This window comes from Bos javanicus, chromosome 1 (genome assembly GCF_032452875.1).
Source record: "Bos javanicus breed banteng chromosome 1, ARS-OSU_banteng_1.0, whole genome shotgun sequence".
In the NCBI taxonomy this organism is placed as follows: Eukaryota; Metazoa; Chordata; class Mammalia; order Artiodactyla; family Bovidae; genus Bos; species Bos javanicus.
Window position 1 is genome coordinate 66773705 of NC_083868.1, and position 20663 is coordinate 66794367.

The 20663-nt window shown below is 38.5% G+C and overlaps 1 protein-coding gene and 1 long non-coding RNA gene across 6 annotated transcripts in view; one reads left to right on the top strand and one right to left on the bottom strand.

The window, feature by feature from the left end:
• The first annotated feature begins 13138 nt into the window (after positions 1-13138).
• Positions 13139-20663, top strand: part of CD86 (CD86 molecule) — a 66806-nt gene continuing 59281 nt past the window's right edge. For all 5 annotated transcript variants that reach the window (XM_061404724.1, XM_061404763.1, XM_061404640.1 and 2 more), the window contains exon 1: positions 13139-13294. Coding sequence is in view for 3 of the 5 variants with exons in the window: in XM_061404640.1 (XP_061260624.1) it covers positions 13281-13294 (14 nt within the window). In the remaining 2 variants the exon portion in view is untranslated. The remainder of the gene's footprint in view (positions 13295-20663) is intronic.
• LOC133240339 (uncharacterized) overlaps positions 13969-20663 on the bottom strand; it is a 213518-nt gene continuing 206823 nt past the window's right edge. The window contains exon 4 of the long non-coding RNA XR_009734200.1: positions 13969-14617. This is a non-coding gene — a long non-coding RNA (uncharacterized LOC133240339). The remainder of the gene's footprint in view (positions 14618-20663) is intronic.

The following is a 20663-nucleotide window of genomic DNA, read 5'->3' on the forward strand; positions in this document are numbered from 1 at the left end:
ATTTGGGAAATTTAACATTTTATATTTTGAGCCCTCTAATATCTCCATTTTTTTTTATATTTTCAATTTATCTTAATAATTCCTTTAGGGGTTTTTTTCTTGGTAGAAATGCCATACATCTTCATGAGGTTTATTTCTATTGACATTGTTTGATGGCAAGCTGTATCATTAAAAATTTTTATTTTCTATTATTTGTGGTTGGCATATAGAAGTCAAGTTGATTTTGTATACTAACCTTCTGTTCAGCAAACTTGTGTATCTGGTCATTTTTGTTGAGCCCAGAAATTGTACATGAAAAAATTACAGAGATTAATTTTAGTTTCAACTCAGAAGATGTAGAAAGTTATAAGGAGACTTCTTCCCACCCTAACAATAAGAAAATGATGGATAAACTGCAAACCAATGAAGACTCTTGAATTCTTAGAACTGCCATGACCGGGCAAAAAGGGAACCCAAATTTTAGGGAGAGACAAGCTCCTACACGGAAAAACAGGATCTGATTACCTGGGGTGTGCATGAATGCTCAGTTGCTAAGTTGTGTCCAAATCTTTGTGACCCCATAGACTACAGCACTCAAGCTCCTCTGTCCTTGGGATTTCCCAGGCAAGAATACTGAAATGGGTTGCCATTTCCTCCTCCAGGAATCTTCCAGACCCAGGGATCAAACCTGCATATCCTGTGTCTCCTGCATTGGCAGGCAGATTTATTACCACTGAGCCATCCAGGAAGCCAATTACCTGGGGTAGAGGTCTCCAGATGCCTCATGTCAACAAGAAACAGCTGGAAAATTGTAATAAGTTGCTAAAGACTGAGTGCAGGTTTGTGTGATACAGTGAAGCCCCTGGGAGTTCTCATCTTCTTGCAGGGTTTTTTGTAAGAATATCACCAGGAGCTCACAAGGAAAACTGGAGAAAATCTTGAGGAAATTTTCCTCACAGGAATGAGTGAGTGATGGGGATTAGAAATTGCTGCCAAAACTCTGCCCAAACCCATTTATCTTATCTCCCTTAGGGAACAAAAGGCTTAATCTGCAGGGATAATGGAAACAAAAACTGTGTCTGTGAGGCGCTGGTGGAAGCCCATTGCCACTAGGGGGAAAAAAATAGAAAAACAGTGTTTACCCCTCGGAAAAACTCAAGAGCAGGTTCTAGCCCAGCACTAGATTTGAAGGAGGGATGGGAACACTAGTGAAAGCCCATGAGGTTCACAATGTCTGCCTAAAACTGAAACAAAGAGAACATCAGAGAACTCTGCCTTCCTCACACCCCTCCTCTGTAACCACTCTGATAAGCACTAAGTAAAATATCAATAACCTCAGATATGCAGATGACACCACCCTTATGGCAGAAAGTGAAGAGGAACTAAAGAGCCTCTTGATGAAAGTGAAAGAGGAGAGTGAAAAGGTTGGCTTAAAGCTCAACATTCAGAAAACGAAGATCATGGCATCCAGTCTCATCACTTCATGGGAAATAGATGGGGGAACAGTGGAAACAGTGTCAGACTTTATTTTTCTGGGCTCCAAAATCACGGCGGATGGTGACTGCAGCTATGAAATTAAAAGACGCTTACTCCTTGGAAGAAAAGTTATGACCAACCTAGATAGTATATTCAAAAGCAGAGACATTACTTTGCCAACAAAGTTTCGTCTAGTCAAGGCTATGGTTTTTCCTGTGGTCATGTATGGATGTGAGAGTTGGACTGTGAAGAAGGCTGAGCACTGAAGAATTGATGTTTTGAACTGTGGTGTTGGAGAAGACTCTTGAGAGTCCCTTGGACTGCAAGGAGATCCAACCAGTCCATTTGAAAGGAGATCAGCCCTGGGATTTCTTTGGAAGGAATGAAGCTAAAGCTGAAACTCCAGTACTTTGGCCACCTCATGCGAAGAGTTGACTCATTGGAAAAGACTCTGATGCTGGGAGGGATTGGGGGCAGGAGGAGAAGGGGACGACAGAGGATGAGATGGCTGGATGGCATCACTGACTCGATGGACGTGAGTCTCAGTGAACTCCAGGAGTTGGTGATGGACAGGGAGGCCTGGCGTGCTGCGATTCATGGGGTTGCAGAGTCGGACACGACTGAGCGACTGAACTGAACTTAACTGAAAATAAGAATATAACTAGAAAAATTGGATTAAAGATTTACTGAGCGTGGCCCCACCCATCAGAACAAGACCCAGTTTCCCCCTCAGTCTCTCCCATCAGGAAGTTTCCATAACCCTCTTATCCTTCTCCATCAGAGGGCATTCATACTGAAAACCACCATCACAGAAAACGAACCAATCTAATCACATGGACCACAGCCTTGTCTAACTCAATGAAACTATGAGCCATGCCATTTAGGGCCACCCAAAATGGATGGATCATGGTGGAGAAAGGAATGGCAAACCACTTCAGTATTCTTGCTGAATACTGACAAAATGTGGTCCACTGGAGAAGGGACAAAATGTGGTCAACTGGAGAAGGGACAAAATGTGGTCAACTGGAGAAGGGAATGGCAAACCACTTGAGCATTCTTGACTTGAGAACCCCATGAATAGTATGAAAAGGCAAAATGATAGGACACTGATAGATGAACTCACCAGGTTGGTAGGTGCCCAACATGCTACTGGAGATCAGTGGAGAAATAACTCCAGAAAGAATGAAGAGATGGAGCCAAAGCAAAAACAACACCCAGTTTTGAATGTGACTGGTGATGGAAGCAAAGTCCGATGCTGTAAAGAGCAATATTGCATAGAAATATGGAATGTTAGGTCCATGAATTAGGCAAATTGGAAGTGGTCAAACAGGAGATGGCAACAGTGAAGTTGACGTTTAAGGAATCAGTGAACTAAAATGGATTGGAATGGGTGAATTTAACTCAGATGACCATTATATCTACTACTGTGGTCAAGAATCCCTTAGAAGAAATGGAGTAGCCATCATAGTCAACAAAAGAGTCTGAAATGGAGTACTTGGATGCAATCTCAAAAATGACGGAATGATCTCGTTTCCGAGGAAAATCATTCAATATCACAGCAATCCAAGTCTATGCCCCAACCAGTTATGCTGAAGAAGCTGAAGTTGAACAGTTCTATGAAGACCTACAAGACCTTCTATAACTAACACCCAAAAGAGATGTCCTTTTTATTATAGGGGACTGGAATGCAAAAGTAGGAATTCAAGAAACACCTGGAGGTTACAGGCAAATTTGGCCTTAGAGTACAGAATAAAGCAGGGTAAAGGCTTTACCTTTTGTTTTGCCAGGAGAATGCACTGGTCATAGCAAACACCCTCTTCCAATAACACAAGACAAGACTCTACACATGGACATCACCAGATGGTCAACACTGAAATTAGATTGATTATATTCTTTGCAGCCAAAGATGGAGAAGCTCTATACAGTCAGCAAAAACAAGACCAGGAGCTGACTGTGGCTCAGACCATGAACTCCTTATTGCCAAATTCAGACTGAAATTGAAGAAAGTAGGGAAAACCACTAGACCATTCAGGTATGACCTAAATCAAGTTTCTAACGATTATACAGTGGAAGTGAGAAATAGATTTAAGGGACTAGATCTGAGAGACAGAGTGCCTGAAGAACTATGGACAGAGGTTTGTGACATTGTACAGGAGACAGGGAGCAAGACCATCCTCCCAAAAAAAGAAATGTAAATAAGCAAAATGGCTGTCTGAGGAGGCCTTACAAATAGCTGAGAAAAGAAGAGAAGCAAAAAGCAAAGGAGAAAAGGAAATATATACCCATTTTAATGCAGAGTTCCAAAGAATAGCAAGGAGACATAAGAAAGCCTTCCTCAGTGATCAGTGCAAAGAAATAGAGGAAAACAATAGAATGGGAAAAACTAGAGATCTCTTCAAGTAAATTAGACATACCAAGAAAACATTTCATGCAAAGATGGGCTCAATAAAGGACAGAAATGGTATGGACCTAACAGAAGCAGAAGATATTAAGAAGAGATGACAGGAATATACAGAAGAACTGTACAAAAAAGATCTTCACAACCCAGATAATCATGATGATGTGATCACTCACCTAGAGCCAGACATCCTGGAATGTGAAGTCAAGTGAGCCTTAGGAAGCATCACTACAAACAATGCTAGTGGAGGTGATGGAATTCCAGTTGAGCTCTTTCAAATCCTAAAAGATGATACTGTGAAAGTGCTACACTCAGTATGTCAGCAAATTTGGAAAACTTAGCAGCGGCCACAGGACTGGAAAACGTCAGTTTTCATTTCAATCCCAAAGAAAGGCAATGCCAAAGAATGCTCAAACTACTGCACTATTGCACTCATCTCACACGCTAGGAAAGTAATGCTCAAAATTCTTCAAGCCATCAGCAATATATGAACTGTGAACTTCCAGATATTCAATTTGGTTTTAGAAAAGGCAGAGGAACCAGAGATCAAAGTACCAACATCTGCTGGATCATCAAAAAGCAAAAGAGCTCCAGAAAAACATCTATTTCTGCTTTATTGACTATGCCAAAGCCTTTGATTGTGTGGATCACAATAAACTGTGGAAAATTCTTCAAGAGATGGGAATACCAGACTACCTGACCTGCCTCTTGAGAAACCTGTATGGAGATCAGGAAGCAACTGTTAGAACTGAACATGGAACAACAGTCTATTTCCAAATAGGAAAAGGAGTACATCAAGGCTGTATATTGTCACCATGCTTATTTAACTTCTATGCAGAGTACATCATGAGAAACGCCAGGCTGGAAGAAGCACAAGCTGGAATCAAGATTGCCAGGAGAAATATCAATAACCTCAGATATGTAGATGACACCACCCTTATAGCAGAAAGTGAAGAACAAAGAGCCTCTTGATGAAAGTGAAAGTGGAGAGTGAAAAAGTTGGCTTAAAGCTCAATATTCAGAAAACAAAGATCATGGCATCCAGTCCCATCACTTCATGGGAAATAGATGGAGAAACAGTGGAAACAGTAACAGACTTTATTTTGGGAGGCTCCAAAATCACTGCAGATGGTGACTGCAGCCATGAAATTAAAAGACGCTTACTCCTTGGAAGAAAAGTTATGACCAACCTAGACAGCATATTAAGAAGCAGAGATATTACTTTGCCAACAAAGGTCTGTCTAGTCAAGGCTATGGTGTTCCCAGTGGTCATGTATGGATGTGAGAGTCAGACTATAAAGAAAATTGAGTGCCGAAGAATTGATGCTTTTGAACTGTGGTGTTGGATAAGGCTCCTAAGAATGCCTTGGACTGCAAGGAGATCCAGTCAGTCCATCCTAAAGGAAATCAGTCCTGAATATTCATTGGAAGGACTGATGTTGAAGCTGAAACTCCAGTACTTTGGCCACCTGATGCGAAGAACTGACTCATTGGAAAAGACCCTGATCCTGGGAAAGATTGAAGGCAGGAGGAGAAGCGGACAACAGACGATAAGATGGTTGGATGGCATCACGAACTCAATGGGCATGAGTTTGAGTAAACTCTGGGAGTTTGTGATGGACAGGGAGGCCTGGCGTGCTACAGTCCATGGGGTAGCAAAGAGTTGGACGTGACTGAGTGACTGAACTGAACTGATAGCTAGGAGAACTGCAAAAGACAGATTCTTCCTGGGGAGCAGTTCAAAGGGAAGACTCAAAACAATGAGTTAAAACCGTGTGTCGAGCAGACATGTGAAGAAACACCCTGGTGTTGGTTGTGTGGGCCCACACAAGGTATCATTAGAGAAATCTGAAGCCTATGGTACACTGAGGTGAGCCATATCAACAACAAACTTCAAACCCAACTCAACTCCAGACAAAATTAACACAACTCCCACATGGCTAAGGACCTAGCAGAAGGAAGGCATGTTTAACTCTAAGTACGAAACATATTTACCTCAACATCTATTATTTTGTATAAAACATCTGATTTTAAACAAAAAATTATGAGGCTGTCCTAGTTGACTCAGGCTGTTATAACAAAATTCCTTAGACTGGGTGGCTTAAGCAGAAATTTATTTCTCACAATTTTGGAGTCTGGAAAGTCCAAGATCAGGGTGCCAGCATGGTTGGTATTTGTATTTCCTAGGCTATTATAACAAAATGTCACAGACTGGGTGACTTAAGCAACAGAAATTAATTTCTCACAGTTCTGAAGGCTCCAAGTTCAAGATCAAGGTGTGGTAGGGTTGGCTTCATCTGAGGCATCTCCTCGTGGCTGGCAGATGGCCAGCCTCTTGCTATCTGGTCACGTGGTCATCACTTTGTCCATGGCTGTCACCCATAGTGTCTCTTTTTGTATCTAAACGTTCCTTTCCTATAAGGATATCAGTCAGATTGGATTAGGAACCCTCTTAACAGCCTCATTTAAAGACCATATCTTCAAATATAGTCACATTCCATGTACTTGGGGTTAGAATTTCAACATATAACTCTGGAGGGGAACAGTTTCATCCATACTAATATTCAAAGTGCTGACAACCAAAAGCAGAGAGAAAATCTTAAAAATAGGGGGAAAAATGTTCCTACAGAAGAACAGGGATAAGCATTACAGAAGATTTAGGACTGCTCTGGCAGTCCAGTGATTAAGACTCCATGCTCCCACTGCAGGGAGCTTGAGTTTTATCCCCAGTAAGGGAACTAAGATCCCACATACCATATGACACAGCCAGGAAAAAAAAAAAAAGAATGACAGTAGATTTTTTTCTCCCCCTGAAACTTGAAACTAAGTAGGAACACAATGGAGTAACATGTTTAAAGTGCTGAAAGACCATTTGCAGCAATATAGATGGACGGAATCTTGTCATATTGAGTGAAGTAAGTCAGATGGACAAAGACAAATATCACTTGGTATCACTTAAACGTGGAAGCCAAAAGAAGGCTACAAATAAACTTATCTACAGATGTAGAAAATAAACTTACAGTTACATGGGGTAGGGTGGGGGGGGGGAGGATAAATTGGAAGATTGGGATTGACACACACACACTACAATGTATAAAACAGATACTTAATAAGGACCTACTGAACAGCATGGGGAACTCCACTCGATGCTCTATAATGGCCTGACCTCAGAAAATAATATTAGAAAGAGTGGATAAATGTATAACAGATTCACTTTGCTGTATACCTGAAAGTAACATAATATTGTAAATGAACTATCACCCCGATAAAATTTTTAAAAAAAAATAAAAAATAAAGTGCTGAAAGGAAAAAAAAAACCTGTTAATTCCAATTCTTTTTGTTTCCCTTGGGTAGGGGTGCTCATTTTGTGGGATCATAGTTCCCTGACCAGGGATTGAACCCAGGCCCCTGGCAGTGAGAGCACAGAGTCTTAACCACTGGATCACCAAGGAATTCCCTCCAGTTCCTTACTCAGAAAATATAGTCTTCAGAAATGATGGAGAAATACCATTTCAGATAAATGTTGATAAAATTCATCCCCAAGAAATGTGAAAAAAACAGTCATTTAGGTGAAGGAATATTTATTGGTTAGAATTGACAGGCATACCTCAGAGATACTGCTGATTTGATTTCAAATCACTTCAACAAAGTGAGTCACACAATTTTTTTGGTTTCCGGGTACATATAAAGGTTATGTTTACACTATATTGTAGCTTATTAATTGTTCATTAGTATAATGTCTAAAAAATGAATATACCTTAAGTAAAAAATATTTTTTGCTGAAAAATGGTAACCGTTATCTGACAACTCTGGGTTGCTGCAAACCTTCATTTTGTAAAATATGAAGCATATGCAAAGTGTAATAAAGCCTAGTGCAATAAAATGAGATATGAATGTATACACAAAAAATTTAATGAAATAATGAATAAATAAAAGAAAATAAAATTTTTTTCTTAGATTTAAATGTGCTAAAAAATAAGCGATTGTATAAAGCAAAATAATAACAATGTACTGTGTTTGAAGCATGGGTAAAGTAAAATAGATGACAAACATAGCACAATTTTAAAATTTACTGATAAGTTCTTAAAGATTTAAAGGAGAACTTCTTTTCTTTCTTAATATGGACATTAATTCCTATCAACTACCTTCTTAGAACTGCATTTTCTGCATACCATGAATTTTGGTAATTTGTGTTTTCATTTTTGTCTGTCTCAAGATTATTTTTTATTCCTTTTTTAATTCCTTCTTTGACCCTGCGGTTGCTTCTGATTTTAGTAATTTGGATTTTCCATGTTCTTAATCCAACTAGCTGAAAGTTTGTCAATTTTTTTTTATCTTTTAAAAAGTACAACATTTTGATTTCATTGATTTCTCTATTTTTTACATTCTTTTTTTCATTTGTTTCTGTCCTTATTGCTATTATTTCCTTCCTTCTGCTATCTTTGGGTTTAGTGTGTTCTTCTTTTTCTAGTTACTTAAGCTGTAAAGTTTCTGGTTCCTTATGTTGTCAATTTAAGATCCTTGTTTTTTGACATCAGTGTTTATAGCTATAAATATTCAGCTTAGTTCTAGTTTTCACTGTATTCCATAAGTTTTGATGTGTTTTGTTTTCATTCATCTCTAAGGTTTTCTAATATCCCTTGGGATTTCCCCTTTGCTCTACTGATTGCTTAAAAATATGTTGCTTAATTTCTATAAATATGCGAACTTTTCGTTTTGATTCTGTTATTGATTTCTAACATTATTCCATTGTGGTTTGAGAACATATTTTGTATTATATCTATCTCTTAAAGTTCACTGAAAGTGAATTTGAGGCCTAACTTATAGTCTATCCTAGAAAATATCTTGTGTTAATGAGAAGATCAATGCTGTTGTTGTGGGTAAATGTTATATGTATGTTCATCAGATCTGGTAGGCTTATATTACTGTCCTTTATTTCCTTGCTTATCTTCTGTTTGGTTGTTCTACCCATTATGGAGAGTGGCTAATGAAGTCTTCAACTATCAGTAATTACTGATGAGACTTACTTTTGTCATTTTTCTATTTGTCTTCTATGTGCCTTATAGATTTTTTTTGTCCTTCTTTTCCTACCCTATTGTCTTCTTTTGTGTTTAGTTGTATTTTCTTTTTTACAGTGAAATGCTCAAATTTCTTTCTTATATCATTTTATATATATTATATAACTATATATAGCTATGTATATATAACCACCAAACTTTGTGGTTTTCTTGGGGACTATATTTAAACATCTAAAAATTGTAGCATTCTAATTTGAATTATATTTGCTTAACTTTAATAAACAAAACTTTGCTCCTTTATAGCTCTGTCACCACCCCTTTCAGTTGTTGACATCAAAAAATTACATCTTTATTCATTGTGTGCCCAAAATACAAACTAATAAGTGTTTTAAATGCATTAATATTTTGTTCTACAATCTTTTTACGATTAGTAGTTGCATGGTATATATTTTTCAATTTTTTTATTTTCAACATTTCTGTGAGGTATTTTTTGATGCATATCTTTTACAGCTAATTTTTTAATATTCCACTTTTTAAATAAGAGTACATTCTGTTTTATTTATTTTGGAAAAAAAAACAAAACATCGAGTTGCAAATCAAAGTTCTAATGATACTAGCTTTTAGAATTGCCAGTTTATTAAACTTTACTGAGATCTTTATTTCTTTGTACAACTTTGAGTTACTTCTAGTTTGCTTTTATTTTACCCTGCAGGACTCCCTTGAGCATTTCTTGTGGAGAAAATAAAGTAGTAAACAATCCTTTCAGCTTTTGTTTACCTGGGAATGACTTAATTTCTCCCTTACATTCGAAGGACAGTTTTTCCATATATGGGGTTGTTGGTTGATAGGTTTTTCTTTTTTCTTTTAGTGCTTTGAATATATTGGCCCATGGCCTTCTGGCCTCCAAAGTTTCTAAAAAGTATTAATATTATGGTGATAATCTTATAAAGGACCCTAAAGGGGCTTCCCTGATGGCTCAGAAGGTAAAGAATCTGACTGAAATGCAGGAGACACAGGTTCAATCCCTGAGTCGGGAAGATCTCCTAGAGAAGGGAATGGTTACCCACTCCAGTATTCTGGGCCTGGAGCATCCCGTAGACAGAGGAATCTGGTGGGCTACAGTCCAAGGGGTCGAAAAGTGTCAGGCATGACTGAGTGACTAACACTTTGTATATGACAAGTCTTTCTCACCTGATGCTTTGAAGGTTCTCTGGTGCTTCCCTGGTGGCTCAGTGGTAAAGAATCCACCTACCAATGCAGGAGACATGAATTTGATCCCTCATCTGGGATCCCACATGCCTGGGAGCAACTAAGCCCATGAGCCACAAATATTGGGCCTGGGCTCTTGACACCTGAATTCCTACAGCCCATGCTCAGCAACAAGAGAAGCACTGCTATGAGAAGCTTCCACATCACACCTAGACAGCAGTCCTGCTCTCCACAACCAGAGAAAAGCCCTCACAGCAACAGAGACCTAGCATGGCCCAAAATAAATAAATACATTTTCTCTTTGTATTTTGCTTTCCAGAAGTTTCACTATATGTCTCAGTATAGGTTTCTTTGAGTTCATCTTACTTGGAGTTTGTTGAACTACTTGAATATTTTTATTTAAGTCTTTCATGAAATTTGTGAAGTGTTCTTCCCCTTTTTCCCTCTCTTCTCCTTCTAGACTCCCACAATGAATATATTGATTAATGTCAGGGTGTTCCTTGGGTAACCTAGCCTCTAATAATTTTTCTTCATCTTTATTTTTTTCTGTTTCTCAATCTTGATAATTTTTTTGGTCTCATCTTTAAGTTCATTGACTCTTTCTTCTGCCTACTCAAATTTTGGTTTGACTCCTAGTGAATTTTAAAATACCAGTTATTGTACTTTTCAGCTCTATAATTTTTTTGGTTTCTCTTTAGGTTTTGTAACTCTTTTACCAACACTTCCATTGTGTTCATACATCATTTTATTGACTTTCTCTACATCCTGTTTTAGTTCTTTGAGCATCTTTAAGACAGTTGCTTTAAAGTCTTTGTCTAGTAGATGTGCCGTGAAGTATTTAAGAGCAGTTTCTGTTGATTTATTTTTTCTTTTAATACTTTATATTTCTTTATATACATTGGATATGATTTTTTTTTTTTACTGAAAACTGGACATTTGAATCTTAATAATGTACTAACCCTGGAGATCAGATTGTCTACCTTTCACATTGTTTCCTTTTTGTCTCTGTGCTAAGGATCAGACTGAGGTATAAAGTTAAGGTTCTCACAGGTCTCTTGTGAATCTTTGCCTTTCACAATTTCCCCATATAGGCAGTTGCTTTTGAATTTCTTCGTCTTTAATGTCTGGCTCCAAAAAGGGGAAAAAGAGAAAAATGAAGGAAGAGAAAGGGGACCAGTCCTTTAAATCCTCTCTGTAGGCCATTTCAGCTGGAGGAGGAAGTGCAACAAAATGGCTTCTCATCTCTTTTCTGTGCTTGTGTATCAGAAGCAGCCATCAGGGATCAGAGCATAAACCCCAGAGGTTGGGAGTATAGGGCCTTGTTTTTGTCCATTCTGACTCATGCAAGCTCTGTGCAAGCAGCTCCAGGAACCGTGCACAGTTGCCTGCAGTGGAGCTGGGAGTGGCAGATGAGTATCTGCTTCTGTGCCAACAGCTGAAATGTATAGAAATTAACCACAGTTTACAGCCCAAACCTTCCCTTGAAAATTGAGAGCCTTCAATAGACTGCAGAGTTCCAGAATAGTTAAATCAGACAAAGGCTGCCTTTGCAATTGTCTCAGTAATGAGAGAGATTCCTGGTGCTTCTTACTCTGCCATCTTCTCAAAATCCTATCACCTGTTACTTTCAAACTTCTATAAAAATACAGGTACTCTATCTCTAATGATTTTTTCTAAACATTCTAATCTTCTAAACTAATTTACAACAATTATTTTTAGTGTTATCTCTATATGTTTTACTGACTTTTAAGCTCTCCTAAGCTTTCTTTCTTTAACCATAGCTTTTCCATTCTTAGACTTTCAATTTTAATTCATTTTTAACTATTCTGGAATACATATTTAAATAATTTATTTGGGAAGGTTATCTTAGTGGTAGTGTTTTTATTGCTGCAGTTTTTCTGTAGTAATATGTTCCTATTGATCTCACATTTAACCACTATCTTATCTGGGTAGAGAACACTACCTCAAAATTTATGTCTATTATTCTGTGGCTTTCTGACATTTAGTGTTGATTAAGAGGCCAAACTGGTTTAGCTTTCTCTGCATTCATCCCACTTGAATTTCTTTCCTTTTTTTAGTTTTCCTTGTTTTGGGAATTTAAAATGTTCATGGTGATTTCTTGAGATGAAAATCATTTTCTTAAAAATATTTTTGACAGTCTGAACCCTTTGATTTCCTTAATTGTGTCTTGTGCATGCTAAGTTGCTTCCAGTTGTGTCCAACTCTGTGTGACCCTACGGACTGTAGCCTGGCAGGCTCCACTGTCCATGGGATTCTCTGGCAAGAATACTAGAGTGAATTGCCATGCCCTCCTCCAGAGAATCTTCCTGACCTAGGGACTGAACCCACTTCTCTTATGTTTCCTGCATTGGCAGGCAGGCTCTTTATCACCAGTATCAACCGGGAAGCCCGAATCAGCTATATGAATATACATATATTCCCTCCCTCCTTCCCCTCCCCCAACCCACCCATCTAGTCATCACAGAGCACATCTTTTAATTTTAGGATACTGCTTTTTTTCCAGGTCTCTATTTCAGGATCCTTTCTTTGACCAGTTTAATCTTTGGCTATAATAGGAGTGACCTAATAAAAGCGGTGGTTTTTGTTTGCCCTCCTTGGTCGTGCAGATCTTACATGAGAACATCCCCTTGTCCCTGAAGTCCAGTGAAATCTGTCATCTTGGTGATAGAAATCACAATGGGAGGCTACCCACTTCCAATACACATCCATACTAAATCATACTTTCTATTGTCTTACCATAATCTATAGGATATTCTTTTATTCCATTTTATAAATGCAGAGGTCTTTTTCCCCCGTCTTGTTAATTATGTTAATTTTTAGGCTTTTTGAGGGAGTTTCAAGAGGGGAGATTTTTAATTAATCTCATCTTAATGCCATGTTTGGAACTCAAGCCACGGAATTATTATTTTTTAAATACATTTAGACCTAGGTGAAAACACTCAAATGCAAGAAAAGGGTTAAATTTCTTCCACAAGTGTTGGCAAAATCTGTAGAAAAAAAGAGGAACAGCCTTTAATACAGAAAGTTACAGATTATACAGTCATTGAGGAGGAAGGCTTTCACGGATGTAGGAGGGGTTGCTCCTCCTGCCACTCTAAAGCGGACTAGCACAGACAGACAGACGGACAGACAAGCGCAGTCCATTCCCAGAAGTAACCCCAACAGCAGAAATAACGAAAATGCGTTTCAAATGGTGAGTGATCATTCTTATTCTTTGAAAGACAGTTATGAATTAGGTGACCTCAGTATCGGGCTGAGGTTGAGGATGGTGCTGTTTTCTGTCCTTCTTGCCCAAGAATGCTAATTATGTGTTAAGGGCATATTTATGTGGCAGGAAAACTTGGGAGAAAGGTCCATCTATGCTATGGAAGGTTTGCTAACGTCTTGAAGGCATTCTTCCCTTCTTGCTCTACCACTCTAAGTTGATCCCATACCTCCAAGGCAGGGGAGATTTAAAAAAATTCCTACCAAAAACATTTGACTACTAATTAAAGATTGTGAATTACTGGACATATCAAAATGTTTATTGGCTGTTAGGGGTTTTTTACATAATTTAATTTTTTAGATTTGCTTTTTAAATATTTAAATGTTGCAGTTATTGATTTCATGAATCAGGAAACTTTTAAATGTCTGTACAGGTATAACAAACGTCAGGGAGTAAATTCAGTGGACACCAAGTTCAGTTTGGCCTGGGGGTGGCGAATGAGATAGAAACAGTAGAAGAAAGGCCACGAAAAAGGAAGAGGAATAAGAAGAGGTGTAAGAAGAAAATACAGAATCCAGATAGTGAGTCACAAACAGGCCATGGGAGATTCTGAGCATGGCAAAGTAGCAGAAGGAGGTGGAATAATTCAATTTGCTACCGGGTATTAAATATGCATGATATACTCTAAGTTTACTGTGATTTCACTATATTTTAATCTTTGCAATGACTCTCAGACAGATGATATCATCACTGTGTTTTATAGATGAGAAAACTGTGGCTTAAAGAAGCTAAATAATTAACTAAACATCACGATGGTCAGAAAGAGTAAAGCTGAGATCTTTCTTTCCATTTTGCCCTGCACCACAGGGTATCTCCAAGCCCTGGCAGGCCCCCATGGCTGTGACTTACTGGAAAAAGTCACACATACCCTTCTCTTGGATGGTGGCAGCTGGGGTTACTGGTTATTATTGTTCTTTGAAAATCTACATAACCCTCATCTACCCAATGCTTACTGGTTTGGTAGATAGCTTTTCTGCTTTTATTTCAGAAGATTAGAATTTAATTCCCAAGTAAAGACTTCTTTTCCCTCCAGTGAAATTATTGCCCATATAAGAAGTAAGCAATTTCAGAATTTACAGATTTTGTGGAACCATAGAAGTGATACCTCTTAATTATGCTACAGATGTGTATAGAACCAAAGGCCGCTGTGTACGTTGTTGATGTTAAGATTCTCTTTGTTTCACAGTGCTTGAAAATTGGTCATGAGCAGGAAACTTCAAAATATAAATGGCCAATATCGTTTAGTCCCATCTGAAATAAAAGAAATGCAAATTAAGAGTGAAATGACATTTTTCTTTTAGCAAAATGACAAATATTTTGAAAAGCAAGCGAGAATCCTATGATTTCTAAGGAGGGAGGAACATTTATACCCTTGTTACTTGCTGATGATAATACAATCTTTCTAGATGATAATCTAGTAATACATACCAAAAGCTCTGAAAATATATATGCCTATTAACCAAGTAGTTCAACTTTTAGGAATTTATTGTAAGGATTCAAGCATATTTTTCTTGCCATTGTTTCTCATAGGGAAAATCTTAGAACAACTTAAATGTCTAAACATAAGTAGTTGGTTAACTATGGAACATCCATAATGAAATACCATGCAATCATTAAAAACTTCTAATGTAGAACAATTCTTCATGTGTTTCGCTTACAGAAAAATAAAAACAAAAAACCCAGAATGTACACTGCTACTACTGTTACACATAATACCTATATACAATGTTAGTCAGAAATACAGATGATTTCTATTTTCTACTTTGTGCTTTTGAATTTGGATCACATCTGCAGGCAGAAAAATAAAGCTAGATATTTAAGAAAACATAACCAATAGCTGGCTTCTTTCAGAAAAGCAGTCAGCTGTCCAGTGGTACATGATCACTCATAATTTGTGGAGTTTCATTGTTAGGGCTTGGGTCATTTTTGATTAACTTTTTTGTTTCTTGACTGTCTCTTGACTCCTCAAAAACATACTCTCTCTACCCATAAATCACTAGTTCCTGATAAGCCTGTTTTCATAAAATATTCTATGTGGAAGAGATCAGAATGCTCATTTCCTTATTTTGCAAATGCATAGTATGGCTCTAGAGAGAGCTGCATGGTAAAAGGAAGAACAGTGCAGGGGTTAAGTGGCCACACTTAGGAACCAAAGTGCTGGGGTTTCTGTGCCTGACTCTTTCACTTTCTAGGTGTGTGACTTTGGACAAGTTGCTTAACAATCGAAATTCTTTAGTGTTTTACTGTGTAATGGGGATAATTGTGATAAGTGTGAGATTTTAATGAGATAATCCATGTAAGGTTCTAAGTAACTTAGAACCTTGCTTTGAAAAGTACTCAGTGACTATTAATATTGTTAATTACTATTACAGTTAGGATTAAGAAATAGAAGGGAGGTCATTTGTCCAAGATGATACAGCTACTTGATGCCAATGCTAGGACTAGAATTCAGGAAGATTTTTGTCCAGCGTAAGTGTTCAGTCTGCTCTGAGCCTCTCAGTTCAGTTCAGTTCAGTTCAGTCGCTCAGTCGTGTCCGACTCTTTGCGACTCCATGAATCACAGCACGCCAGGCCCCCTGTCCATCAACAACTCACGGAGTTCACTCAGACTCACATCCATTGAGTCAGTGATGCCATCCAGCCATCTCAGGGCAACCCTAGGCTGGGCTCCCAGGGGAGATGACATGAAACAGGCAGAGTCCAAGGACAAGTCCAGCCACTTCCAGAGAATGACTCTGATCACAGCAGGAAGTCAAATGCTGGAAAGAAGGATGAGGGTAAAGCAGCTGAGACCTGAGTTAGATGCAGAGATGAAGCCAGGAGCAAAGAGCTATTGCAGGAGAGAAAAGATGGCTCAGAGACCCTCCTGAGGCTTTTATAGGCCACAAGCTGTGAGCTTCATGGGGAGTCTACATAACTTAAACAAACCCCACCCCCCAAGGTTGGGGTGATCAAACAGACAGATGGGGTGTGTGGAATTGCAGATATACTGCAAGAAGATGCCTGACAGATAGTTCTCATAGAGGATGAGGTGGACCCTGGGAGGAGCCAGAACAAAGACACCCCCCTGCCCCCACCCCCACAAGCCCAGGCATCCATTGTGATTATCCCAAAATCACAGCCTACATTTGAAGAACCATAAACAAGCAAAAATACCATAAAAATTTTTTTTAATTCCACAGGCAGCAGAATGCATAACTGATTTAAGGTAACAACGAAATCATTTAGGAAATTATTAGACTATAAAGACTATAGGAAACTGATTCAAGGAGAAGAGTTGAGAACATGAGACCAGGGCAGTTATGGTGGGATCAGAGAGGAGAGGACGCATTTGGGACATATTTACAAACTAGAATTGGCAGAATTTGCTTTTTGACAGATATTGAGCTTGAAAGGAGAGATCTAAGTATATACAGTGGCATCCTTCCCAAAATGTGGATGGGTTTGGGCCATGGGGAAAGAGGACAGAAGTTGAATTCATTTTTTAACATGCTGAATTTGAGATCTCTTGGAGCAGCTAGATGGTGATGTCCAAGCAGACAAGCGGATATACAGGTGTGAAGTTCAAGAAAGAGGTATGGGCTGCAGAAAACATTAAAGGTCTTCAGCCTCAGTATAGGTTATAGTTGAAATTCTCTTTGTGGGTGAGATTGCTAGGGAGAGGGGATGGTGGAGTAAGAAGCAGCCAAGGATAGAACCTGGAAAACTTCAAAATCGAGGGAGGTATATGAAGATAATGAGTCCACATTAGACATCAAGGAGAGCCTCGAGAGAGTGGAACAAGGTAGGAAAAAAATGGTGTCACTGGAACCCAAAGAGGAGAGAGATACAAGGAAGAGGGCAGGCATACACCTGAAACTAACACAATATTGTAAATCAACTATACTTCAGTTAAAAAAAAAAAAAGAGGAGGACATGGCCAACAGAAAGACAAAGTATATTTACTGAATTTCTACACTGAGCACCTGAGATACAGAAAAAGTGATTCTAGGGACTGAGGGTTAAGGGTTGATTGTGTTCCCTCAAAATTTGTAGTCTTAAATTGCTTTCCAGAAAAATTATAGCCATTCACAACCCCATAATCAGTAGTATATGAAAGTACCATTCTTCTCAATGGGACCTCAGGATGTAACTGTATTTAGAGATAGTCTCTGCATAGATAATCAAGATAAAATGAGGTTGTTAGGGTGGGCCCTAATCCAAGATGACTGATATGTTTAAAAATAAGAGGAAATGTAGACACAGAAGCAGGCATAGAGGGAAGACAATGTAAAGAAACCTGGAGAAGATAGCCATGTACCAAGAAGAGAGGCCTTGTAACAGATCCCTCCCTTATAACCCTCAGAAGGGATCAGCACTGCTGATAACTTCATTTTGGACTTCCAGCTTCCAAATTTCCATTTAAGCCACTCAGTACTTTGTTACCACATCCCTAACAATCTAATCCATTTGGTGGGTGTAAATAATCCTTTGGTGAGAGTGCAGATAGTCAGAGGAAGAAACCATGAATAAGTATTTCAGAGAGGTGAGGGAGGAACCAAAAAAAGGATTAGGTCACCTAAGCTAAGAGGAGAAAAATATTCCACAATATAGAGGGTAGTCACAGTGTTAATTCTGCAGAAAGGTGAAGTAGGAGAATGACTGAAAATATCAGTCCAGAGGTCTGTGGCGACCTTTGCGGAGCACTCAGCTAAGTAGAGGGGTAGGTCTTAGAGAGCTGAGAAGCGAGACAGCAGATAGACCACTCCCACAAAACACTGAGTGATGAGAGGGGACCTCTTCACTGAACCAAGCTCATCTATGCTGCCCAGAAAGAGCCACATGGAGACACCTTGGAGTCAGCCAGACAGACCTGGTGTCTCCTCTGCTTTTTCCAGCTGTCATTTTACATGTTCTAACACAGATTACATTCTCTTTTTTTAAGCCCTAAGAAATGTGTTATTTAAAGCTTCCCAGAGATGAAATCTATGATGAATCTGATGTTGTAAAGGGGATGTTGTAAGCCTGTGGTGAATCTGATGATGTAAAGGAAAAGACAAGCCTGAGTGGAATTTGGGGGATCATTCATAATGTATGTCAATAAGCAGGAAAAAAGCATAGTAGAATTGGAATAGGGAAGTACTGAAGCATTTTCTTAGAAAGCTTTAAAGTCAAAATGAACCTAAAATTTGCTTTCTGTAGCCTCAGGATACTTTTTGCCAAGCAACCCAAATATCACACTTCTTTATTATTGAGGATCAAATTTATCAGGTTTGACTTTACTAAGGAGCTAATAAAAATTTGTTAAATGAGCATTTAGTGAAATAAATAAATTAGTCAGTACCAGACAGGAAATAATCATGGGATAAAACCTGAAATAATAAGGACCCAAAAGGAAAACCTAGATCATCACCTCCATCTTATGACTATTTTCAACCAACTAAACAATAGAACTATCAGCAAGAACCTGATAGTTTTAAGGCAGCATGGAGAGTATAGAACAAAAAGCTGACATATAATTTTTATAGTGTAACTGGGAATAGAAAACAAAATTATGAAGTGACAAAAGCAATCCAATGTAGTTAATAATTAAGTGATTTAAAATATATATAAATAACAAGAAATGTTCATTTTCAGTAGAAATTGAAGAAATGCCAACTCAAACATCAATGAGGTATTTTCATTTATCAGATTAAACAGTAAACAAATAATCCAATTAGAAAGTGGGCAAAAGATATAAAGACATTTCCCCAAAGAAGATATACAGATGACAAATAAGCACATGAAAAGACATTCAACATCATTATCCATTATGGGAATGAAAATTAAAACCTCATTGAGATATTAGCACACACACATTAGAATGGATAAAGTAAAAAATAACGGTAACACCAAATACTGGCAGGGTGTAGAGAAACTAGATCACTCAGATATTGCTATTGGGACTGTAAAATAGTACAGCCCCTCTGGAAAGCAGTTTGGCAATTTCTTACAAAACTAAGCATACATTTATCATATAACACAGCAATTGCATTGTTGGGCATTTATCCTGGAGAAATGAAAACCTATGTTCACACAAAAAACAGTACATGAATATTCATACCAGCTTTATTCCTAATAGTCAAAAACTAGGGGGGAAATGTCCTTCCATGGATGCATGATTAAACAAACTGGAGCACACATGTACCATGGAATCAGATCAGATCAGATCAGATCAGTCGCTCAGTTGTTTCTGACTCTTCGCAACCCCAGGAATCGCAGCACGCCAGGCCTCCCTGTAGATCACCAACTCCCGGAAGTCACTGAGACTCACGTTCATCGAGTCAGTGAAGCCATCCAGCCATCTCATCCTCTGTCGTCCCCTTCTCCTCTTGCGCCCAATCCCTCCCAGCATCAGAGAAGACTCTTGAGAGTCCCTTGAACTGCAAGGAGATCCAACCAGTCCATTCTGAAGGAGATCAGCCCTGGGATTTCTTTGGAAGGAATGATGCTGAAGCTAAAACTCCAGTACCATGGAATACTACCCTGCAATAAAAGGAATCAATTACTGATACACACACAAACTTGAAGAACTCTCCAGGCAATAATGCTAAGTGAAAATGCTGATCCCAAAATGCTACTATATGATTCCATTTATGTGACATTCTTGAAATAATGGAGTCACAGACAGGAGAACAGTTGGTGGTTGCCATGGCTAGGGGTGGTGGGGAAAGGAAGAGGCATGTGTGGCTGCAGAGAGTTAACACCAGGGAGTCTTGGGGTGATGAATCAGTTCAGTATCCTGATAATGGCAATTGCTGCATGAATCTATGTGTGTGAGCAAATGGCAGAGAACTACTACATACACACACATAAGGAGTACACGTGAAACCTAAAACTGGTGAAAGCTGAATAGGCTCTGTGGATTAAACCGATGTCAGTCTCCTGATTTTGCCATTGTACTAGCATTATGTAAAACAATACCACTGGGGGAAACTGGGGGAAAGGTGCAAGGGCCTCCCTGTACTCTTTTGTCCAACCACCTTTGAAGCTTTGTTTCCAAATAAAGAGTTTAAAATGTAATTTTAAAAGACACAAAATACTCATCCTCACTAAGTATTAAGGAAAATGACAGTGAACCACCAATGAGATATTTTCATTTATCAAATTAACAACTTATATTTTATTAGGAGGTCAGGGTAAAAATGCTCAGTGTATATATGAAGAATGGTACTGTCATATACCACTGATTGTGGGATTGTGAATGGCTATAACTTTTCTGGAATTTAAGACTGTATCAAAAGCCTTAAAAAAGCATATACAGGCAAACTTGACCACT